The sequence below is a fragment of the Rousettus aegyptiacus genome, unplaced genomic scaffold (assembly GCF_014176215.1).
Source record: "Rousettus aegyptiacus isolate mRouAeg1 unplaced genomic scaffold, mRouAeg1.p scaffold_m13_p_2, whole genome shotgun sequence".
Taxonomy (NCBI): domain Eukaryota; kingdom Metazoa; phylum Chordata; class Mammalia; order Chiroptera; family Pteropodidae; genus Rousettus; species Rousettus aegyptiacus.
The window spans coordinates 99081955-99108130 of record NW_023416295.1 but is presented as its reverse complement, the minus strand read 5'-3'; the positions used below and the strand labels follow the sequence as shown (position 1 = coordinate 99108130).

Below are 26176 nucleotides of genomic sequence, written 5' to 3'. Positions count from 1 at the left end.
CTTCTTTCTCTCTGTCCTGCTTCTGCCATCCAACCCTGTTACTTTAAGCGAACATGTACACCACCTAGCAGGTTTGTACTCAGAGAATAAATTTTTTTTGATATTAATCCATGCATAATTAGGAAGATCCTCAGCAGTATCAAACAAGAAAATAAAATATGTATTTTTTTTTTTTACTTTATTCTCTGATTTGTCTTATTGAATGCTCCTCTGTGTTAGCACAGATAATTGAAAATTAATAAATCTTGAGAAACAAGGTTAAATTTCTAATTCCTTGTATTTTGTTATATCTGTAGAATTTTGGGATTGACATTTTGCTGAATAATCTTTTACGATAGTGAATTTTGTTAAAGTAGTTTTTATGCTTTGGGGTAGGAATTTACATGTAGACCTCTGAATGTATGCAATCCTTGGGGAAAAGACAAGTATACAAACCTGGAAGACATCTTTTTTACATCTCTTTGATATACATAAATAACTGATGCAGAAAAAAATGACCACAAGGAAAGTATAGCAATGCCATATGGAGTGTTGGTTGTAGGACATGTAAAAAAGACAACTCTTCTTTCTGTGATGGAGATTGTGGGGCAGGGAGGGGGAAAAGGATTTCATGGAAGAGTAGCATTTGATTCTGAAGGGTGAGTGATTTGAACAAACTGGAGACGACGTTTCATTCTGAGGAGCAAGAGGCTCAGTTAAGAGAGATTGCTCCTTGGCTTTAGCCAAGTTATATTCAGAACTTGCTTTTTTTTTTGTGAGCTACATTTACATTTTTTCTTTATATTTAAAAGAATACCTTTTCTCTGAACATAGGAGAACCTTTCACAAGCTTTTAAAAAAGTAGTTATGGCTCTTAAATTTGTAGGTATCCTAAAAGAGGAAAAGGTACTTGGAATATGAGCATTTTGATTAATTTTAACAATTTATTTTGTATTTAATCACCTGACACTCCTTTAAAATTGTTCACTCCAGTACATGAAAGTTGTTAGAATATCCAGGTACTTCATGTTCTTTCTTGCCTCTGGTTCTTGGCACTTGTTATTCCCTCTACAAGGAACATTATACTTACCCCTACCAACTCCTGTTTATTCCCCCAACCTTCAGAGTACCTTACACGTCAATTCCACTGTGCTTCTTTCTCTCTCCCAATGCTTACCCATCCTAACAGGGCTTATCTTTTATATTAGAATTGTTCATTCACTTCTCTGCCTATCACCAGACTTGTACTGTTTCCGAGAGTAGGGACTGGATCTTACTTATTGAATCCCTGGCCCCTATTACATCCACGTTTCATAGTAAACACAGCAAATATTTGTTGAATGCGTGAAACGAGCTTTATATTTATGTGAGAACATATGCTCAAATTAACTAAATCTACTTTACTGTTTGGGGTTTTTGCAGATGGAGCTTTATGTTGTGTTTCTCATAAATCTACATATTCTTCTCTTCCAGATGACTATAATTGGTATGTATCAAAATTCAATTGAAAAAAATTACAGTCTGTTAGCTGTATCTGAAATGATTTTATTTCTTATTTGGGGGTTTTCTGCTTTTTGATTATTCTTTAATTTTATTTTTTAAAATGATTTCAGTGATCTTGTTTGCTCAGAATCTGGGCTTATAAACGTTTCAAATAAAAATCACTATCATTGTGTTTTAGTGAATACCTAATTTGTCATTAGGAGATATGCTGTTAGCAAAGCTCTTCTTCCTAAAGCATTCTTTAGCTTCCTGGAAAATTTAATTAGTTTTTATAGTTTTCTCTTAGGGTTTATATCTATTAGTTTATACAGTTATCTTTTGTTTGACATTGAATAATCCTAAATTACAAATATTTAATTCAACCACAATTTATTTGGTACTTATTCAATTCTAGTCACTGCTAAGAACCGGGGATAATGTATGAATAAGATGTTGTCTTCATTTCTCTATAGCGGAGTCTGGTGTGTGGAAACTGTAACATATTTTCTTAAGCTACTTTTTTTTTAATTTTAAATTTTAGTCCAAAATGTATTTTCTTCCCTTTGGACACTGTGTAGTTTTAATTGTATGTTTAGTAAGTGCTAAAATAGCAATGGAATTAGACAAGGAAATAGGTAACATTTTTGAACCTGAAAAGAATGAGTCTTACAACTGTTTTTGCTTTATGTAAAACTCCATCCTTCAGCAAAATTCATTTGTTACATTAAAAGTTCATCATAGTCCTGTTATGGTATTCAATCTTAAAATCATAGTGAAACAACCTAATACCTTACCCTGTGTTAGCTAAAATATACGTTATAGTTTAAATGCTGATCTGGCTCAAATACGCTAGCTGTTGAAATCCTAGAAACTTAAGTTTACAGACATCTAGAGAACACATAAATTTAACAGAAGCTGAAAGTTGTGTTCCTTGTAATATATATGGTTCCAAGTACAATAGTAATTGCAGAATCTTTGAAAAACAGGCTTGGTTACTTGGTACCTGAAGGAAGGAGATCCAGCTAGGGAATTCCTGGAAATATTTAGAGGAGTATTGCCCAGAATGTGTTCTTCTGAAAACACATTAAAGGAGAGAAGGGAAAATGTTTAGTAATGCCCAAATTTGTTTAACCACAGAACCCTTTTTATGGGAAGCTTCTTAAAGTTGTACTGTTCTGCCAAAGGAAAAATGCCTATCTAGAAAAAGTGCTCAGCTACAATCTTTATGATTAGAAATTCAGGTGATCCTTTACCTGGAAGATCATATACTTTGCTGCTCTTTAACTTTAATAATTCAACCAAGTAATGTCCTTCTTGAAGACAGTTACTAGATAAGGAGAAGAAATTCTAATAATGGTGACGAATAAACATGAAGGTATCTTCCAAAGATTTGGATAGATTAAAAACAAATAATTTGAAGAATAATTTAGATAAAATAGTGGGTAATTAGGAGTTCATTGTGGTAAACTGACATACTTTGTGGGATAGTCTAAGTAGCACTCTATGATATGGGTACCAGGTTTGTCAGTGACATGACATCTATTCTTCAGGGATTCATGATTGATTAATTTTAGCTCTAAGAATAATTATTCTGCTTTGAATACAGTATAACTCTGTTTTTAAAACATTCTTTTTTAGCAAAGTAGAGCTTGCTTTGACATCTGATGGCAGGACAATAGTATGCTACCATCCTTCTGTTGATATTCCATATGAACACACAAAAGTATGTATGAGAAAGTTTCTTATTATTTTTAATTTGCTGTTAGAAATATTCACTCTTCTTTACAGTAACCAAAGAGAAGGATTTCCTTTTATTTGATTTTTAAAATTTGGCTTAGATTTTCTTTTGACTTTTACTGTTTTGATTTTTCTCTTATTTCTGTTTCATCGTTCTTTAAAGGCTGTTTTCAGTACACAGGGTGAACCATTTAAACACAATTATGGCATCAGTTTTCCGGTCTAAAATTTGGTAGATTTCTGATTAGAGTTCAAACATACCTGATATAAACTTACAAAACACATTGTCCCTTACTACTCTATGTTATAATCTAATAAATTATGAAAAACTTATATTTTAGAGTACTGTTTCATTACTTTTATATTGTATTGGTTCTGATAATCCTTTGACTGTTTGGTAAATTTCTTTTTAGTTTTTGTAAGTTTTTTTTCCTAATTGGCCAACATGGGCATATATTTTAAGTGGCCTAGTTTAATTTCTATAAAAGCTAGGCACTAGATGGGAGAGGTTTTGTTTTTGTTTTTAATACAATTTATTTTAGCTTGGCTCAAGTCTTTTTATTTTATATTTGAAATGCTTTCTCCTGTTTCTTTAAGCCTTCTTCTACCATATTTGGTAATGTTCGATTTGCTTTTTTGAGGAGAAAATAATTAGATAATTCAAGCCATCACATGATGCATCTAGTGGTACCTATTTTTAAAAATTATCATTAGAGCCAGAGTACTGGTTGATTTGCAAAATAGCTTAATGTTATTTTGCTAGTTTTTGTTCCCTTTTTAACCTCACCATTTTGTCTGCCTGCTTTGTGTTCTAGCCAGATATAGTAGGCAATAATCCAGTACCTCTTTTTTTTCTTTTATTTTGTGGAAAATAGGGCTAAGTCAATGACTTTTGGCCTATAAACCTTCCAGCTCACACTATTATGTGCCTTCTTCCATTTCTATTTTGTGATATATTTCTGGTTACATACTTTATCCTGTTTTAGTAGTTACACCAAGAAGCCCAGCACTGTGAGGTCATTTCTCAGCATCCAGACTCTCATTCCATATATGGTTCTTTACATCCCTGAATCTGACCTTTCTCTTATCTCTCCTAATTCTGAAAACTTTTCCACTGCACTTTTAGAACACTATCAAAAATGAAATCTTTCATAAACTTAACTTCTTCCAGAATGTTGCCTTCACCTTCTGGCTTAACGTAAACCTGGCTGTGCTCTGGGGCCAGTGATTCCTTGACCATTGCTGTTTTCTCTCTTATATCCTTTTATTACTGATTGGGCCTAGAGGTGGGGTAGGTGTCTCTGTAGCTCCTTATTATCACATCCAGACCATTTTTCCTTCTCTTTAACAATTTCTAGCTTTGTAGTTTATATCATTAAACTATACCACTCACTACCTTTTTTTGTTGCTGTCACCTCCCCATCGCAGTTTACTTCTCTCTCTCCATCCTTCTACTCTTGAAGATTTTAGATGTAGTGTCACTCTCCACGCTGTCTCTATACTAATTTTTGTTATTTCAGTATCAGTGTAGATGATCTGGTCTCTCACTTCTTGCTCCTTTCTTTCTGCTTCAACCTCCACTGCAATGGTACCCTAGAGATATTCTAATCACAAATAATTGGCCCTCCTTCCTTCCAGTCTTGCATTCTTGAAAACATGTTACTCTTAAAGTACATTCCTTTGAATCCAGATTTACAAATCTCATGGTGATAATGTATAAAATTAAATATCCTCAAACGTGACTTAACATTTAGACTTGATTTTACTCTTTTCTCCAGGAAGTAGGGCTGCAACTCTAGCAGGCCCTTTGATTCTTGATCATGTGTAGAAATAATAATTAAGACTGGCTTTAAGAAAGTTAAGATGAGCTCTTCCTATAAGCAGCTTGAAGTGACCTCTGAAAATGCTTCACTATTCCCTTGACCCAGAAAACCCCACAAAATCATGTAGATCAAGAGGTCAGATCTTCATGTTCACTTTAAGAACGTTCATAAAGCTGCCCAGGCCATCGGGGGTATACATATCCGAAAAGCCACCAAGCATCCGAAGGGTGTCACTTTACAGAAGCAGTGTGTGCCATTCTGTTGTTACCATGGCAGAGTTGGTAGGTGTGCCCTGGCCCAACAGTGGGGCAGGATGCAGAGTCAGTGACCCAAAGAGAGTGCTGAATTTTTGCTGCACGTGCTTAAAAATGTAGAGAGTGATGCTGAACTTCAAGGTTTAGATGCAGAGTCTGGCACACTCAGGAGAACAAGGCTCCTGAGATGCAGAGCAAGAAGGTAACAGAGCTTGTGGGCGGATGAACCCTCCATGAACGCCCCGCCACATGGAGATGGCCCTCACTGAAACGGAGCAGGGTGTTCCTGAGCCGGAAGAGGAGCTTGCACAGAAGAAAATGATGTCCCAGGAGAAGCTGAGGAAACAAAACTTATGGCCTGGGAATATATTCAGCATCAAATAAATGCTAATAATAGTAAAAGGAGAAAAAAAGGAAGAAAGAAAGTTAAGATGATTTGCTTCTTTGGTCTTCTGGTAATTTACATTTGAATCTAAAACATGTTGATTATCTTCTATAGGTCTAGGTAAAAAGATCCTTCTTTCTACTTCTGCCAGGTGTATGCTTTATTAAAAGTACTAGTGTTCTAACAATGTTTTTCAATTTAGGATTTCTAGTTTAGGAAAATAAAGATATACCAGGGGCAAAAAAATAATGACTCGGAAAAATGAAGTAAAAATGTAAATACTAGGCAGTTCTTTTTGGTGGTTGATTTAGTGGAAAATTTTGCATGTTGAGTTTTTTAAATTCTTAAGAAAAATGGGAAACTCAGGTTGACAATTATGAATAAAGTTGAAATTCAGGTTCTTTAAAAAGTTTTTCCTTTTTTATTGAAATATTTATGTACCCTTTTTTTGAAGCTGATCGAGAAGATCAAACACTACCTAAAAATTCTGGGTCTGCAAGAGGCTTTTGGTACAGACCTTGAAGAAGCCATTAATTCCAATATTTTATCTATGTGCCTGGAAAAATAAAAAACCAGTTTTTAATCACAGAAAGCAGAGAGAATTTGTGGTATATTAGAATTGAGCTGGCTTAGGAATAGGATCAGAGACCATGAACATGTTTTAACACTTGAAAATAACTTTTAGATAATATTTAAAACATTCGCTCTTTAGCAAAAAGCATAATCTAAAAGAAAAAACTATATGCCGTAATCTCATATTTGCTTGTACCTCACAGGGTCTGATATTAACTTACAAAGACATTTATTAATATTTCACTTTATAAATGAGATGATACTTTAATATTACTTTAAGCGTCTAAGGAGCACATTTTCTTTAAATTTATATCATTTTTTTTTCTGGTTGAGGACGTAAAAGATATGTTAATAGCTACCTATCATTCTTGAACTCTTAGAGAATGAGAGACAGCTAAGCAATCTATATATTATTATCTCACTGAATCCTCATCAAACCCTTATTAGATAGATATTACTTATCCGATTTTATAGAAAGGGAAATTAAGAGCTTAAATAACTTGCCCAAGGTCACAAAGCTAATAAGTGATAGAATCAAAGTCCAAAGCCTAAGTTCTTAACCTCTTCATTATACTTTCTCCTTATTCCCTCTCACACTAAGTGGTTCCTTATTCTACTTATGTCAAGTTGTTACTTCTAAGCCTAACTGTGAAGGTCTTTCATAATCTGGTTTTGTGAGATTTATTTTTAAAGATTCCCTCTTTATCATGTGTTCCTACTTATGTTTCTTTACTCATAATGTTTATTATTCCTTGTCAGGTATATTCTTCACTTGTCAACAAGTCTCTTACTTGGCTCCTGTTCTACTTCTCACTGATATCTTTGTTATTTTGCATTTCTGATGTATTTGTGCCACCTTCACGCACTTATATATATTGCTTTTTAATGAGGTCTTATTATTTTTATGTACATAAGCTAAATGAATATAAGTATATGCTATAAGATACACTCAGATTGCCATAGAACATCATTTTTTGGCATTTAATTCATCAAAATAAAAACTACATTTTTCCTGCTTCAATTGGATATAAGAAATGTCATTTTCAGTGTAAGACTTTTCATTGTATATCACTTTAATGATATACAAGATAGAGACTAAACTTGTAAGTTAAAAAATAGTAGGCACAATTTATAAGTTTGAGAAATAGAAATTAAAGTAATAAGTCTTTATTATTAAAGAGGGGAACAGAACTTTAAATAAGAACTTTTTTATTGGAAAAGACACCCAAAACTTGGTGTGAGAAGAAAAATATTTCCAATCTTTAAAAGCAAAACTCAATTCTGATATCTACCTACCTTGACATATTATAATGAATTCTTGAGCATGGTAATTTTACTGTAAACTCAATCAATTGCTGGCTAACATTCCTACATTTTGATGCTGTTCATTACTGATTGTTTTGTAGCCTATCCCTCGGCCAGATCCTGTACATAATCATGAAGAAACACAAGATCAAGTGCTGAAAACCAGATTAGAAGAAAAAGATGAACCCTTTGAGCAAGGATCCATGATAGAGCAACTTAGCAAAATATTCTTTACTACTAAGCACCGATGGTATCCTCGTGGACAGTAAGTTCTATTTTCTTAACTCTTGTTATCTCAAAAAAAAATAAAAGGTATAATAATGCCTAATTCGTATGGTGTTTTTGAGATAAATATAATCATATAGGTTAAGCACGTGGCATATGGTATATACTCAGTATGGTAATGATAATTATTAATATTGTCTCCCACTCTAGTTTTCCTCTTAACTCACTCTTCTTGAAGAATCTTTTCTTAAATAAGCTCTTGTGGGTTATAATTGACATATAGAAAAATTCATCAGTTTTAAGTATACAATTCTATGAGTTATGACAAATGAATACCATTGAATAACACAGTCATTAAATATAGACTATTTTATCACTCCAGAAAGTTCTCTTGTGCCCTTTTGCAGTTCCCTTCCTTTAACCCCTAACCCTAGCAATCACTGATCTGCTTCCCATCACTTTTTAGAATTTAATGAATTCCTAAAATATCATGTTTTACCCTTTCTATAATTTCATGTAAATGGAATTATACAGTATGTAAGCTTTCGTGTCAGGCTTATTTCACTTAGTTTAATACTTATGAGATTCATCCATCTTGTGTATCCAAGGGGTTGTCCCTTTTTATTTCTGAATAGTATTCCCTGGTATGGATAGACCACAATTTGTTTATTTACCAATCGATGGCAGTTTTGGATTCTTTACAGTTTTGGGCTCTTATGAATAAAGCTGCATAAATGTTCAGGTACAAGTCATTATATTGATGTATTTCATTTCTCTTGGGTAAATACCTAAGAGTAGGATTACTCAATTTGTGATAAAGAGCCTATTTAAATTCATAATAAACTGTCAAAGTGACTGAACCATTATGTATTCCTACCAGTAGTGCGTGAGAGTTCTAGTTTTTCCACATCTTCCTCAATACTTGGTATTATCAGTCTTTTTAATTTTAGTCATTTTTTGGGGTAAGATGTAATCTTTCCATGTGATTTTAATTTATGTTTTGTTAATGACTAAAGAAGTTGAAATCTTTTCATAGGCTTATTGGCCATTCGTATGTTTTGGGATTTTTTTGTTTGTTTTCTTTTGGTAAAGTATCTACAAATGTTTTGGCTGTTTTTCAAAAAAGTAGATTGGTTGTCTTATTAAGGTGTAAAACTTGAAAGTCCCTTATGAGATAGATATTTGTTTTGTAAATATTTACTGCCTGTTTTTAGCTTGCCTTTCATTTCCTTAACAATGTCTTTTGATGATCAAAAGTTTTTAATTTTGATGAAGTCTAGTTTACAAATTTTTCCTTTTTAGATTTTTGTGTCCTAGTTAAAAAAATCTTTGCCTAAATCCAAGGTTACTAAGGCTTTTTACTATGTTTTATGCTAGAATTTTTATAATTCTAGCTAACATTTAGGTCTATAACCCATTTAGAGTTAATATTTATATATATGGTATGAGGCATAGATCGAGGTGTATTTTTTTTTTTTGCATCTGTATATCTGGTTGTTCCAACACTATTAGTTGAAAATATTATCTCTCTTCATTGAATTGTCCTAGCACATTTGTTGAAAATCAATTGACCATATATGTGGGCCCTGTACTCTCTGTTTTGTTCTATTAACCCATTTCTTGTTTGACCCCAAAATACTCACTGGTGACACTTGCGACTGCAGCATTTACCCCAAGATAACTTGTGGATTACAGTCCTAACCTAACCCCCAAAGTTTGCCACAAAATCTCTTTCATTATTTTCATGTTGCTATAGTATTCAATAGTCTTTGGAAACAAATGACATCATTCTATTTATAGCATTCTGTTTTTAGTAGTGGTATTTCCATTTACAAAATATAGTAATTCTTGCTTGCTGATAATGTCAAATCCTAGAAAATACAGCATTCCTATGCATGATATGGACATCATTCTCCAACAGTTGTTAGCCGCAGATTCATTTAATGAATCAGATTTATGTAAACAATTCTATTACATTAGGATTAGAGACAAGTTCTGTTTAGAAATAATTCCAAGAACTGTTTTTATATTTTATTTTCATATTGAAAACCAGTCAGATTTGCTGCAGCCTCAATGAGCGTGTTTATGTAAAATTTAACGCTGGCAGTGAGCTGCACTTTTTTTCTAAACAGAAAATGCGTTAATATATGTGTCTTTCTTTGCAATACCACTGTTTTGGCTACTCTAATTTTAAAAAAGTCTTGAAATCAGGGAGAGTTAGTCTTCTAATTTCTTTGTTTCAGAGTTGTCTCAGCAATCCTAGTTCCTCTGCATTTCCAGATAAATTTTAGAATCAGTTTACTAATTTCTACAAAAAGACATCTGAGACTTTGAAAGAGATTGCAGTCTGTCTGTTGATCAATATTAGGAAGGTTGTTGTGTTAACAGTGTTGAATCTTTTCATTTATTGAAATGGTAGATTTCTCCATTTATTTAGGTCTGTTCAGATTTCACTAGTGTTTTATAGTTTGTAGTGTATGAATATTATACATTATTTGTTAAATTTATCCCAAACATTATTTTTTTATGCTATCATAAATGGTACTGAGTTTCTAATTTCAATTTCCAGTGGTTTGCTGTTTGTATTTAGAAATATAAATGCTTTCTGTATGTTGACTTGGTGTGCTGTGATTGTGAGACTAGTTCTAGTACCTTGTTTATATATTCCTTAGGATTTTCTACGTAAATGATCATGGTATCATTGAATAAAGATCATTTTACTTTTCCTTTTACGATATGTATGCTTTTTATTTCTTTCCTTATCCAGTGCTATACAATGTTGTGCTTATTGTTGAGTTGAAGTGTTGAGAGCAGATATCATTGTCTCTTTTCTAGTTTTAGCGACGGGAAGCATAGAGTCAACATTAAGTATGGTGTTCACTATGGATCTCTTTATAGATGTCCTTAATCAGGTTGAGGAAGTTCCTTCTATTTCTGGTATGAGAGTTTTTATCATGAATGGGTGTTAACTTTTGTTAGATGCTTTTTCTTTACTTATTAAGATGATCATGTATTTTTTTCTTTTTTAGTCTTTATGATGATGAAATATATTGAATGGTTCTAAGTGTTAAACCAATGTTTTATTCCTGGGCTAAACCTTACTTGGTCGTGATATATTGTTCTTTTCATGGATCGTTGGATTTGATTTGCTAAAATATTTATGTAGAATTTTTACATCTTTGTTTATTAGAGCTATTGGTCTGTTTTTTATAATGCTTTTATCTGGTTTTGGTATCAGTAATGCTTGCATTATAGAATGGGTTTAGAAATAGTCCTTTCTCTTCAATTTTTTTGGGAGAGTATTTGTAGAATGGGTATTATTTCTTCCTTAAATATTAGAATCCACCAGTAAAGCCATTTGGATGTGAAAGTTTCTTTGTGGGGAGGTTTTTAACTACAAATTCAATAACTGTAGTTGATACATAGGACTATTTAGTTTATCTACTTTTTCTTGAGGAATCTTTGATAGTTTGTATCTTTCAAGGAATTTTTTTATTTCATCTCAATTGTTTATTTGCACACAGTTTTTCATAATAACCTCTTTTATTCTTTCAATATTTTAATAATCCGTAGTGATATCACCTCTCATTCATTTCTGGTATTGTTATTTTGTTGATTTTCGTTTCATCAATTCTATTGTTTTTGTTTTTTATTTCATTGATTTTTGCTCTTTGTTTTCTTCAGCTTACTTTAGGTTTAATTTTTTTTCTAGTTTATTAAGGCTATTGTTTGGAAATCTGTCCTTTTTTAATTAAGTATTTAATGCTATAAATTTTTTCTGCTTTACCTGCATTCCACAAATTTTGATGTTTTGTTTTCATTTTATTCAGTTAAAAATATTTTCTAATTTCCCCTGTGATTTCTTTTTTGACTCCTTAGCAGTATGTTAATTTCCAAATATTTTGAAGTTTTTCAGAAATCTTTCTGTTATGATTTCTGGTTTAATTCTATTGTGATCATAAAGCATACTTTGTATGATGTCAGTCTTTACATCTATTGGAATTTGTTTTATGACCCAGATTATGGTCTGTCTTGGTAAATGTTTCATGTGCATTTGAAAAGAAAGTGTATATTCTGCCATTGTTGGTAGTGGTGTTCTAAAAGTATTACTTAGGTTTAGTTGGCTTGTAATGTTGTGCAAGTTGTCTATACCCTTACTAATTTTCTATTTAATCAATTATTATGAGAGGAATGTTGACATCTACCACTATAATTGTGGATTTTTCTCTCCTCTCAGTTCTATCTGTTTTTATGTATTTTGAAGTTCTTGTATCAGGCGTGTATATACATTTATTATTATATCCTCTTGATGAACTGACACCTTTATTTTTATGAAGTGTTCTTTTTTTATTACCGCTAATGTTTCGTATTCTGAAATCCAGTTTGTCTAGTGTTAATATAGCCTATCCAGCCTTCTGTTGATTAGCATTTGCATGATTTCTTTTTCTATTCTTTTACTGTCACCCTATCTGTACCTTTATGTTTAAAGTGGGTTTCTTATAAGTAGCATATAATTGGGTTTTGCTTTCCAACCTGACTTCATTTCAGTATCAAGCCATTCTAAATGATTTTTCCTTTGATTTTCAGTACTTTTATTCTTCTATAGCTATTTGCTCTAATCATTAAATAGTTAATACACTTCCTTCATGAAATTTCATTTGATCATAGACACTTGGAATAGCTACTACACATGAGCACAATTACATATAATTTGAATTTTATTAGATATTTGTTAATGTTATATTTGTAGATAAATTTTTGGTTACATCTTCTCTAGATTATTCTTCCTTCATCAGGAATGCATCTTCTGTTTTGTAATTTTCCATAAGACCTTTAATATAATATCTTTAATATAATGTATGGGTGCAAATTAGTATGATGAAATATTGTCTTACTTAATTATCTTCACACCTTAAAGTTGTTCAGCCTCTTTGAAATGGTACTTTGTGATAGTCTTGGGATAGTCCACTGGTATATTTCCCAATGATTCTTAGAAGTTTTATTCCCAGAGTTCAGTAATTAAGTTGTATGGGTCGACCTAATTTCCACTTTATCTAGGTCGGTCACAAAGATGTTCCTCATTATCAGATTCTTAATCAAGGTCAGCAAAAGCTTTAAGATCCCAAGGTGTTGCCCCACCTTATTCAGTCCTGAAATACCTTCATCTAATTATTGGCCTCACCCAAGATGGGTGGACTGGGAGCTAAGTAGTATGACTACAGAACTGATGCTGTAATAGTTTAGTGGCCAATAAACATGGGTGATTATATTATCTGAAGTCTAGAGATTTAAAGTTAAAGTCATTACTGCTAAATCTGTGAATCGGATTTTACCAAGATTGCTAGAACTGTCTGAATTCTTAGTGCAGGGAAAGGGTAATGAGGAAACCCAGTACACTGAGTTTTGGGTTATATGGAACTTTTAGTTTCCTGCCCTCTGCCTTTGCCTAAATTACTGTTTTAATAGTTAATCGTGCAAAGGTTGATTTAAACAAATAGCATATATAAACATGAGGCTCCTGCTTCTTCCTGTTTGATGATATTACAGGTGATGAAAATGAATTAGTTATTACATTATATTTACCCGAAGTCATGGGATTTTGAACATGAACATATTCTTTGAGAGGAACCCCTTATACAAATCCATTTTTTTGTACTGCCCATAGAAATTTGTATTTAATAGCTCCTCTGTAAATAGTTGCTGAGGACATGATTCTGAGTTTCTTTGTTCTTCACAGCTGCCTCTGGGGTATCTCTTATTAGCCTTAAGTGTTGGCAGTACTTAGGAAGAGGGGCATATCAGTTCTCTCAATTGCCAGCATCTCTGTGTAAGTTCTTTCTTCAGTCTTCTTCAGTAGACATGAAAGAAATTAAGTGATGGAGCAATACTTTCAGTATAATTATTTCCAGAACATATTGTTTTAGCAATATTACAGAGTTCCTGATGATTGTATTTGACTTATCTGTTATTTTTCTCATTAATTCAACCTTAATAACTTTGTTGAAACTCTTATTACATTTCTAAAGTTCATATACTCTCTTGGTTTCTCTGGCTGATTCCTTTTCATCTCCTTTGTCTATGATTGTAGCATATATTGAAATTCATGCATAAAAGAAATCTTTAAATGCTATTTGACATTTATTTGAGCATATTTTAGAACTTGACTTTGTTAAGTTTAGGGCTGTCAGGGTCTCAGGCATTTTCAGTCAGTCTTGAGTAGTGAAAATAGTTGAGCAATGTAACAGCTGAATCATATTTTTATAGGATAGTTCTTAGCGTTTTAGGACCACAGGTTTCATTGAGTATTTGATGAAATATATGAATCCACTTCCCAGAAAAACACATTCAAAAATTTTATAAATAATTTCAGAAAGTTCATGACTTCCCAAACTCCCACTGCTTTGAGAGGATACCTTTTAGGGTTACTATTATACTAGTAAAATCTCGATTATTGACACAGAACTGGAACTTGTAAAAAAATCATAATTTTCTCTATGCCAATGTAAGTACATGTAGACATGTTTACATAAAATGCTATATGTATTATTCTACCTGTTAGTATATGTAGATGTACTCAGTTCTTTTCAACTTAATTTGTGTATTTTCCAAATTTTCAAAAAATCAACAAAAAATCTTTAGAAATGTTGCCTACATGAAAATTTAAGGTAAGCAAAAAATGCTTTAGAAATCTTAATCGTAACAACTAAAGAGCCTAAGATACATGTCTAATTATTTATGGTATAGTAATCCTTACATTTTATTTCCACATTAGCAGAAAAGTAAAAAAAAAAAAAATAGATCAACTTAACCAAAATCTGACTTTTGAAGAAAACTCATCACTAAAAACACATGTACTCTGTGCATAAATTTTCTTAAATCAATAAAGAAAATAAGGAAATGTAGAGAAGCAAAAGGAAAAATCTTCCATGGTGAAATTACTCAAAGATAATTACTGCTAACAATTTATTTCATTTCTCTCTTTGCATCTACACATAAATTATGTTAGTTTGCTTATTTTTATATGGTTTTAATTGTACTATATATAAAAATTTGCATCCTCTATTGACCCCTCTCCCAATTAAAATTTTAACCATTTTTCTATATTGCTTTAGGATAGATTTCCAGAAGAGGAATTACTAGATCAAAAGTTATGACTATTTAGAAATTTTTTAGATACATATTGCCACACTATTTTTTAAAAGTATTATACCAATTAATACTTTACCGTTCAGGTCTGATATTGCTTATTTCACCATACTCATGCTTGGTTTGGGCATTATAACTTTAAAAATATTTGTAATTGCAAGAACAAGTAAAAGGTTCATCACTATTTTAATTTTTCATTTCTCCCTTTTTTTGTGACATTGCATATTTTTCCATAAACATTACTTATTACATCCTATTATATATTAAAACTTGCTTTTGCAACTTAAGAGTCCTCCAAATAGAAGAAGACATCCCTTTTTAAATAAAAATGTTTAATAGAGCGTGTTTGGCATGTTCACAATGTGCTGTTTCTTTACTGTAAAAACAATCATTAGTTTTTAATTAAAGATCAATCATCTAGGTTACCATATGGAAATTATCCTGAAGATCTGAAGGATGATTTTCAAAAATGTTTAATTAATAGAAAACAATCTTCATTGCAGGGAAATGTTTCTTATTAAGAACCATGAGATATATCTAACTATATCTATATATTTTGATTTATCGAGTACTAATAAACAGCAAACTAATCAGAAATTCGATATTTCTATCAGAAACAGTTAACTTATTAAAATAAATAATATTAAATATATTTTCTTCTTTTCAAGGTATCATAGACGTCGTAAGAAACTGAATCCTCCAAAAGACAGATGATATTGAAGTTTTCAGTAATCAAAGAGAAACGTTATCCTGTGTCTCATTTGCCATTTGAGAAAATGCAATCAGTTATATTCACTAATATGTTATATAGTAAAATAATAATAAAATGCCTTTTCATCTATTAGAATGTGTATTTCTTTATATAAAGTAATTCTGTATTTGACATTCTTGTTTAGAGAAACCTATTTTCTCTTAGAGATATTAGTTTCTCATTTATTTTTATGCGACTAGTATGATTAAGTATTTTACATTATCAGCCAAATATTGTTAGTAGTGTAAATATGATTAATAAAAATGTTTGTTGTTCTCTTGAAAAATTTTAAATTGCCTTTAAAAAGAAACTCACAAGGTCCATTCAGAAAATAGATGTTGTAATGCTTTTCTTTGTGACTTCTGGGAAATAGTTACATTTTAATCTGTTACTACTATCTGCTAGGTCCTTTACATACATTCTTATTAAATTCTCACAATAATTCTTTGAAGAAAGAACATCGTTCTCATTTTACAGGTAAGACTAAGTGACTTACCTGTCTAGCAAGTGGATGAGCCAGGGTCCAAACTGTCAGGCTCCAAAGCTTTTTTACAGTGCACCACAATGACAAAGGGGTTTTTTTTCACTTTAGATTGTACTTTCCTATAAAGAATACAGTTCTCTTTGAGATTGATACTGTAGTTCCTAGAATTTTAGTTTTCGTGGGTTGATGACTTTTAATTTTGTTAAATAATTGCATATTCCATTACCACCGTCGCCACCCCTCTGTTATTCCTCTTCCCTTCCCAGGAGTAGTAATCTATTATCCACCATCACTAACATTATGTAGTCATTATGAAAAATCCACTTATAAAATTACATAAGGTGGGATGGTCCTTTAAATGGAATAAATTTAGTTTTATGAAAAACTCACTACCCAGTCCTTGCTCTCATATTTCCATTGAGGAGGCAGGTTAACATACAAGACCATTTAAGAGCATTGTTGGTGAAACCACCAGAGGGCACTCGTACGTAGGTTCAGTGAGAACATCCCAAAACCAAAGGTAGTGTGCTAAAAGTAAGGAACATGGAAATATTAGTAGGGAATATTTGGGTATTTTTTAGATAAAAATGACTAGTGGATTAAATGGCAGTAGTGAAATTAAGTTGAAATATTCTAAGGCTATTATTCATTCTGTTGATCTAGTCAAGCATTTGCTGGACTCCTACTACATGCGAGGAGGCGTTAATACTTTTTGCTAGGTCAATAGCAAAATATTGTTCCTTCTTAAGGACTATAGTATCACTTAACTAGTATCTACTGAGCTACTTAGTTTTCGTAATGACATTTTTTTTTAAACCATGAATATAATACATCATTATTTTTAAAAACTAGAGACCAAATAAAAAACAAAAATTACCCATAATTGTCTCGTCCAAAGATAACACTAACATTTTTGTTTACCTTTTTCCCCTTATGTTTCACTGTACAAATATACTTCAAAAATAAAAATAGTATTTATTATGCATGCTGTTTTGTAACATGCCTTTTAAAAATATTTTTTGCCATATTAAATATTCTGATTTAATGGATGCATATCATTCTATCATCTGGATTGTCATAATTAACTCCCTAATTTTAGACATAATCACTGTCCCATATTATAAATAATACTGTTATTAACGACCTGGTGGATACTTTTTCCTTTTTAAGAAGACTATTTTTCAGAGCAGTTTTAGGTTCATAGCAAAACTGAGTGGAGATTTCCTGTGTCCCCACATGCATATCCTCCACCATTATCAACATTTTCCAATTGAGTGATACATTTGTTACATTTAGAATATTAATACATCATCCTCAGAGTCCATAGTTTACATCAGGATTCACTCTTGGTATACATCCTGTGGGTTTGACAAATGTAGAATGGCATGTATCTACCATTATAGTATCATACAGAGTAGTTTCACTGCCCTGAAATTCCTGTATGTTCACCTATCTATCCCCGTTTTTCTCCTTAACGCTTGATAACCACTGACCTTTAGTTGTCTCCATAGTCTTGCCTTTTCCATAATGTTATGTTGTAATCAGACGCTGTGTAATCTTTCACATTGGCTTTTTTCACTTAGTAATATCCATTTAAGCTACCTCCATGTCTTTTCATGTCTTGATAGCTCACTTTTTAGTGCTGAATAATATTTCATTGTGTGGATATACTGCAGTTTATCCATTCATCTACTAAGGACATCTTGGTTGCATCCTAATTTGGCAATTACGAATAAAACTGCTGTAAACGTCTATGCTCAGATTTTTGTGTGGATATGTTTTCAACTCCTTTGAGTGAATACTAAGGAGCATGATTGATGGGTCATATGGCAAGAGCGTGTTGAGTGTTATAAGGAACTGACAAATGGTCTTCCAAAGTGGCTGGACCTTTTTGCATTCCCACTGGCAATGTATGAGAATTCCTGTTGCTTCACATCCTTGTCATCATTTGGTGTTGTCAGTGTTCTGGATTTGGGCTGTTCTAATAGGTATGTAGTGGTCTCATTTTGATTTGCATTTGATCACCTATGTGGACCATCTTTTCATATGCTTATTTTCCATCTATATATCTTTGGTGAGGTGTCTGTTAAAGTCTTTAGCCCATTTTTATATCAGATTATTATCGTTGAGTTTTAAGAGTTCTTTGTATGTTTTGGGTGTCAGTCCTTTCTCAGATATGTCTTTTGCAAATATTTTCTTCTGGTCTGTGGCTTGTCTTTTCATTCTCTTGATAGTGTCTTTTCATATAGCAGATATTTTTAATTCTACTAAAGTCTAGCTCATCAATTACTTCATGGATCATGCATTTGGTGTTATATCTAAAAAGTCATCACCAAACCCAAGATCATCTAGATTTTCTCCTATATTATCTTCTAAAAGTTTTGCATTTTGTATTTAAGTCTATGATCTATTTCAACTTAAGTTTTGTGACAAGTTAAAGACCTGTGTCTAGATTCATATATTTTTTTTTTACACGTGGATGTCCAGTTGTTCCAGCACCATTTGTTGACTTTTTTTTGCAGCATTGTATTGCCTTTACTCCTTTGTCAGATCAGTTAACTATATTTATGTAGCTCTGTTTCTGGGTTCTCTGTTCTGTTCCATTGATCTATTTGTCTGTTCGCCAGAACTACAGTGTCTTGATGACTAGCTTTATAGTAAGTCTTGAAGTCAGATAGTGTCTTTTGACTTTGTTTTTTTCCTTCAATACTAATGGATTACATCAAGTGACTTTCAAATGTTAAATCAGCATTACTTACTTGAAATAAATCCCACTTGGTCATGGTGTATAATTTTATACTTTTTTGTCTTTGATTTGCTAATATTTCGTTGAGGATTTTTGCATCTATGTTCATTTTACAGACTGGCCTGTAGTTTTCTTGTAGTGTTTTTGTTTGGTTTTGATATTAGGATAATGCTGGCCTCATAAAATGAATTATGAAGTATTCCCTCTACTTCTCTGAAAGAGATTGTAGAAAAATGGTATTACTTTCTTAAATGGTTGGTAGAATTCACCAGTGAGCCCATCTGGACCTGGCACTTTATATTTTGGAGGGTTATTAATTATTGATGAAATTTCTTTAATAGATACAGACTTATTCAGCTAGTCTATTTCTTCTCGTGTGAGTTTTGCCAGATACTCTTTCAAAGAATTGATACATTTCTAAGTTATCAAATTTGTGGGTATAGAGTTCATATAGTCTTTCATTATCCTTTTAATATCAGCGAGATCTGTAGTGATATTCCATCTTTTATTTCTGATATTAACAATTTGTGTCTTCTCTTTTTTTCTTAGTTATCCTGGATAGTGACTTATTTTTATTGATCCAATGAACCAGCTTTTTGTTTTGCTTATTTTTTTCTATTGATTTCGTGTTCTCAAGTTCATTGATTTCTGTTCTAATTATTTCTTCTGCTTACTTTGGATTTAATTTGCTTGTCTTTCTAGTTTCCTAAGGTAGAAGTTTAAGAGGGTTGATTTTAGATCTTTTTTCTAATATATGTATTCAGTGCTAACATTTCTTTTAAGCCTGTTTTCACTACATATTTCACTATCTATTTTCACTTAGATATTTGGGGATTTTCCAGCTGTCTTTTTAAAAAATTATTATTGATACCTTGTTTAATTCCACTGTGGTCTGAGAGTAGATATCATATGATTTCTGTTCTTTTAAATTTGTTAAGGTGTGTTTTATGGCCCAGAGTGTGGTCTATATTGTTGAGTGTTCTCCATGAGCTGGGATATGTAGTCTGCGTTATTGGATGAAGTAGTCTATATATGTCCATTATTTCTAGTTGGTTAATGATATTGAATTCAACCATGTCCTTACTGATTTCCTGTCTATTGGATCTGTCCGTTTATGATAGAGGTGTGTTAAAGTCTCAAATTATAATAGTGGATTCATCTATTTCTCTCTACAGTTCTAACGGTTTTTGCCTCACGTATTTTGACATTCTGTTATGTTAGGTGCATACATGTTAAGGATTGTTGTGTCTTCTTGGAGAGATGACCCTTTAATCATTTTGTAATGCCCTTCTTTTTCCTGATAACTTTCCTGAAGTACACTCTGTCTGCTTTCTTTTGAATAATATGGCATATCTTTCTCTATGCCTTTCTTTCTAATCTGTATGTGCCTTTATATTTAAAATGAGTTTCTTGCAAACAACATATAGTTGGGTCTTATTTTTTAGTTTTTGTTTTTGTTTTGCAAGTTTACAGCTTCTTTTATGCATTTACAATCAGGAGAAAACAAGAAAGGTACATAAAATTTATTGGTGGTAGATTTAGGAGGTGGGAGAAAGCAAAGCAATCTCTAGGACTAAATAAAAAGCAACATGGAGAAACACATTGGTGGGTACAGGATAGTTAATAATTAACATTTACAGTACATAGAGATGGTATGCAAGGAACAAGATAACAATGAGGAATTCTGTGGTCTCATGCTTGGGTGGTCTTATGCTCTTGTACCTGTGGTTGTGCCTTTGAGGGTTTGTGGGGGGATTGTATTTTGGCACAGGGAGGTAGGGTAGTCTGGAGGTAGCCATCAAGGTTCACATAGACAGCATGTTGGAGTAGGATATCAGGAATTTCCCAGAGGCAGTAGGTAATAGTGGCCAATTGCTTCCTGAGTTGCTAAGAAGTCCCCCATTTTTCATAGATTTTTGTTGCCTTCTTGGATCTTGTTTTTTGATTCATTCTGGCAATCTCTTTTAATTGGTGCATTTAGACCATTGATGTTCAAAGTTTATTGATATAGTTGGAATACTAGCTACCATATTTATTACCGTTTTCTATTTTTTACCCTTGTTCTTTTTTCTATTTTTGTCTTCTACTCTTTGTGCGTGTGCATGTGTGGTTTTAATTAATCATTTTATATGATTTTTTTTTTTTGGCATATCTATTATGCTTTTTTTTTTTTTTTAAATCTTTTTCAGTGGTTGCCCTAGAGATGGCAACATATATTTGCAACTAAGTCAAGCCCACTTTCAAAGAACACTATACTGCTTTGTAGGTAGTGTGAGTACTTAACAAGAACAAAATAATACTAATTCTCCCACCCATCTCTTGTATCATTGCTGTCATTAATTTCTCTTATACAAAACATATAAGCATATATATAAACAAATATCAAATATATTATTGTTGAACAATATAGTATGTTAGATTAATAAAGAATAAGAAAAATGAATGTTTTTATTTTACCTTCACTTATTCCTTCTCCACTGCTTGTCCTTTTTATATATATAGATTCAAGTTTCTGATCTATATTATTTTCCTTCTCACTAAAGAACTTCTTTTAAGATTCTTGCAAGGCAGGTCTACTGGCAATAATTCCCTCAATTTTTGTTTGATAAAGTCTTTATTTCTCCACTTTTGAAGGATAATTTTGTAGGGTACAGAATTAATTCTAGGTTTATGGGGTTTTTGCTCTCAATACTTGAAATATTGCACTCATTCTCTTGCTTACATGGTGTCTGAAGAGAAGTAAGATACAATTCTTATCGCCATACCATCTGATCAAAGTTTTTGATTAGGCATCGTGTGTGTATGTGCGTGTGATTTCTTAAATGTTTGTCTTCTTTACATGATTTGCAAGGACCTTGGCTGGTTATGTGTACTGCTGTGTCCCTTGTGCTGCCTCGCAAGCATATAATGTGATTTTGTAACAGAAATTGCTCTATTGCAAAAATTTTTAACCTAAGGATTCCATTAATGGCATCAGGAGTTGGGAGTATCTATGAAATTCCTGAAATTGTATTGAATTTTGAGAATGTGTGTCTATTCTGGTGATACAGTCTGTAGTTTTGCAGCAGTTCTCATAAAAGGCCGTGCCCTAGTTCTTGCTTGCAGCTAAGCACATAATGACATTAGTACTGGAATGATACTGATAAGAAGATAGAAAGTATGGTTTCTACATATTCTAAGAAACTGTCTTAATGAGATTCGAAATATTTTTTAAGAAAAAAAAAATAAGATATGTACCTTTGTTTTGAATGGCTCTAGCATTTTAGGCAAACCCCTACTCAAGGAACATTTTTCCAGTTTCAGATGTGTATTTTTTGGTTTCCAGAAATGATTCAACTCGAATATCAGTGCACAAACCCAAGAAGTTAGCAAACTGTTTTATTTGCTGAAGGCATAAATAAATGTCTTCATTGCTTATAAGCAAAGAAAATGATTTCTTAGATTCCTTTTCTGAAAAGCTCAAAATGACTTGCTAATATTCCTACCAAAATGATTTGCAAATATTCTAATGCCCAAGAAATATTTTTCCAATTATAGTTCAGCTAATTGCCCTCTGCTGTTTTCTAATGTACCGTTTCACCTGAAAGTAAGAATGTTTTTAATGCACTAGGAAGAAATGCTCAGGAAAAACATGTAATGTGCTAGTTTTGCACCAGGGCATTTACTTTTACCTCATTTATATAGCACCTTCCTCTAGGAAGCCCAAAATGCTTAGCAATCATGATTGCCTGAATTCTTGTAATGTTGCTTATAAATTAGTGCCTATTTTTACATGAAACTGAAGCAGTCTCACAATTAACGCTGGAAATTGCAAATAGAATTCTAATTTCTTCTGAGTCTTCAATTCGGCAGGATTACATTTTCCTTCTAATGTTCTCTCTAGGCATCTAATCATTTTAGCAAATTTCACTAAGTACTATAGAGTCCAAACCACTGTGAATTCAAAGATGATACCTCATTCCTGATTAACAAACTACTTGCCCAAGCCTTCCCTTCTTTCCAGTCAGAATGCACCTCTTCCTTTTCCATAATCTAAAGCACATTGCATTACTATTATACCACTTCAGTTTGTGTTGAATTAGAGCAGTGTTTGTGGTTAGTAACATGGTCAGTGTGAAAATTTGGATTGATCCCATTGGTCTTTTCAATTATTGCTATTCATGTATAACTCCCGTGAGTAGGATCATAGAAGATAGAATAGTAGATCTGAAAAACACCTTAAAAATGACTTTTGGGCACTGACTTTGATTTCACAGATATGGGAACTGAGATTAAGTGCGAGTAACTGACTTTCTTAAGAGCACGTATAGCAGAACCATTGAAAATTCTTTAAACATTAAGAATATTAAGGATTTTTTTATATGTATATTTATGTACACATACTGATGAAATTTGCCTCCAACAACAGATGTACCCAGTGGTATACTAGTAAAGGTTTAACAATTGGCTCTGATTGGTATTGCTTTCCAATTTCCATGGTATAAATACTCTCATCATAGTTGACTTAGGCTACCAACGGTTTAAAAATTGGCTTACAAAATTCCTGACAAGGTAATAGATCTCACGGATTGGCTCTAGCATTTTATGGATGTGCCTCTGAAATCACACAATTACTATTAAGACATTAGTTCGTTTCCTCCCTCTTTTTAGTTTTCCATTCAGAAGCACTCTACCTTGTTTTCTGGTTAATATTTCCAGGGAAAAATAAATTATTCCTACATGTCAGCTTCAACCTTAACTTTCAGTTTCTTTTAAAGATTTAATGATTTGTTAATAAGTGGTTAAATCTATTTGGAGAGTCTGCCTTTAAGAGAACTTTAGATGAATCCTTAGTATTGGTTATCTATTGCTAAATTACAAATACTGCCAAATTTATTGGCTTAAAACAACAACCCTTTATGCAGTTCACAATTCTGGATAATTCTGATCTAGATTAGGCTCTGTCAGGTTGATTCTGACTGGCTTTGCCTATGCATCCAAGACCATTAATTGGATTAATGAGGCTTGGATGGTATCATGCACACGTATAGTGATTGAGTGACTGTCTCCTAGGGCAATAAGAGGACCTATGTGTTTCTCATGACTTAAGGCTTCCAAGGATACAACACTAGAAACTACAAGGCTACTTGAGGCCGAGTCTCAGAAATGACGCAATGCCACTTCCACAAGACCACCCCAGGTTCAGGGGTGGGGAAATGGACTCTAACTTTTGAAGGGAGGAGTAGCAAATATTCTGACTATTCCATTGCTGTAGGAATCACTGAAGCTTAATTGATTTGTTGATGGGTTTAGGTTGTCTTGGCTCTGTAGGACAGAGCTGAATGCACATGGTACAGTTGGCTCTCGTTCAGAAATTGATTGGAGTTTTCCAGTGTTCAAAGGAAATTCATAACTTTTACTTATAAAAACATCTCTATTTGAAGGATTACTCATTGATATGCTCAATAACTGAAAATTTTCTTCTCAGTTTAAACCATATATTTTAACACCATCTCTTTTCCACAGCATTAAAATATATGGTTTAAAAAATATACGGTGGGTGGGGCTGAGGAGAGAGCTAACCAATAAGGCAGTACAGGCCTGCTTAACAACAAGCGACCATAATAAGACATTAAATCACCAATTGGTAAATTGTGTGCCATTACTCAAGTTCAGAAAAAAGAAGCAATCACTGAGGATTAGATTAGATTTCCTTATGGAGGAGGATTTTTTAAATCTACCTTAGTAAGGTATAATTTACATTCAATAAAATGCATACATTGTAAATATATGGTTTGATGAGCTTTGACAAATATATACACCCATGTAACTGCTATCACAATTGAGATATAGAACATTTTTATCACTCCTCAAAATTCTCAAGTTATGTCATGCGCCCGTGCTATCCATCCTCCCTAATGCTGGCCCTAAACAATCGTAAAGAAGTAAGTCCAAAATCAAAGACCTTTTTGAAAGAAAGGCTAATGAATTTTAAAAGTTGAAAAAGCAGGTGTTCAACATTTTACAAATTAATACTAATGTTTTTTAGGCTTCTTATAAAGTAAACAACTCTAAGTTGCTAAAACTTGTCGATTGTTGACATTAGTGGATGTGGAGAAAAGGGAACCCTTGTACACTGTTGGTGGGAATGTAAGTTGGTGCAGCCACTCTGGAAAACAGTATGAAAGTTTTTCAGAAGATTAAAAATAGAACTACCATATTATCCAGCAATTCAACTTTCAGATATTATCTGAAGAAAACAAAAACAATAACTCCAAAAGATATATGCGTCCCTATGTCCACTGCAGCATTATTTACAATAGCCAAGATATAGAAACAACCTTAGTGCCCATCGATGGATAAATGGATAAAGAAATCATGGAATATAAACAATGAAATATTATTCAGCCATAAAAAATAATTAAATCTTTCATTTGCAACAACATAGATGGACTTTAAGGGCATTACACAATGTGAAATAAGACAGAGAAAGACAAATATCATATCCCTCTAAATTTGGAATCTAAAAAAAACCCAGACACACCAAACTCATAAATACAGAGAACAGATTGGTGGTTGCCAGAGGTGCGCAGTTGAGAGTGGGAGAAATGGTAAACTGGTTTTGTTTGTTTGTTTGTTTTTTAGTTTAAATAAATTGAATTAAAAAAAAAAACATGAAAAGGGAACCAAATAAAAGGGTGTTCTTTTCCATGCCAGAGAACTAATTCAGGGCAAAGAGTTTTATCTTGTTGCTCTTGGAGAAAGGCCTCTGGAATCTAGCTAAAAGTCCTGAAAGCAAATTAAAACAATATGTCCATATCCTTTATTTATTTATTTTTTTACTGACAAATAAGTGATGTGTCCCTACTCCTAACCTAAGGACATTTTAAAAGTTGGGTACTGACAATTCTAAGTGTTATTTCCATGTTTCCTGTTTATTAAAATCAGTACTACACAAAACAGACCTTTTATATAAAGTCTTTCCAGAAACCAAGTGCACCTATGGGGTTTTTTTTTGGGTAATATATTGGACACTTTTGAAAGCCTGCATAAACTGACAAAAGCTTGAGATGATGGCAGGAGTCTCCCTCTGTTAGCTTAAGGAAAAGCCCAAAATTCGAATGTTGTAGAGGAAAGCTTCTCTAACCAGATGATTCCTGGTAAATAGACGAGTTAGCCAGAAAATAAGCATTCCAGACAGAAAGAGCAACATGGGCAAAAGCGTAGAGGCAAGAGAACATGGTGAACCTGCAGTTTTTATAACTGCAGTAATTTAGTGTGCCTGGAGTACGAAGTGTATGATGGGA

At 32.6% G+C, this 26176-nt stretch overlaps 1 protein-coding gene across 3 annotated transcripts in view; it reads left to right on the top strand.

Annotated features, from left to right (window-relative positions):
* Nucleotides 1-26176, top strand: part of MRPL42 (mitochondrial ribosomal protein L42) — a 56207-nt gene that overhangs the window by 4489 nt on the left and 25542 nt on the right. The window contains exons 3-7 of one of the 3 annotated variants that reach the window (XM_036236729.1): nucleotides 1402-1465; nucleotides 3100-3184; nucleotides 7640-7803; nucleotides 10599-10700; nucleotides 15578-15751. In XM_036236729.1, the coding sequence (XP_036092622.1) occupies nucleotides 1402-1465; nucleotides 3100-3184; nucleotides 7640-7803; nucleotides 10599-10671 (386 nt within the window). In that variant the 3' untranslated portion in view covers nucleotides 10672-10700; nucleotides 15578-15751. Of the gene's footprint in view, nucleotides 1-1401; nucleotides 1466-3099; nucleotides 3185-7639; nucleotides 7804-10598; nucleotides 10701-15577; nucleotides 15752-26176 lie in introns of those variants that run through there. The other 2 variants (XM_016157624.2, XM_036236730.1) reach the window with 2 other exon arrangements.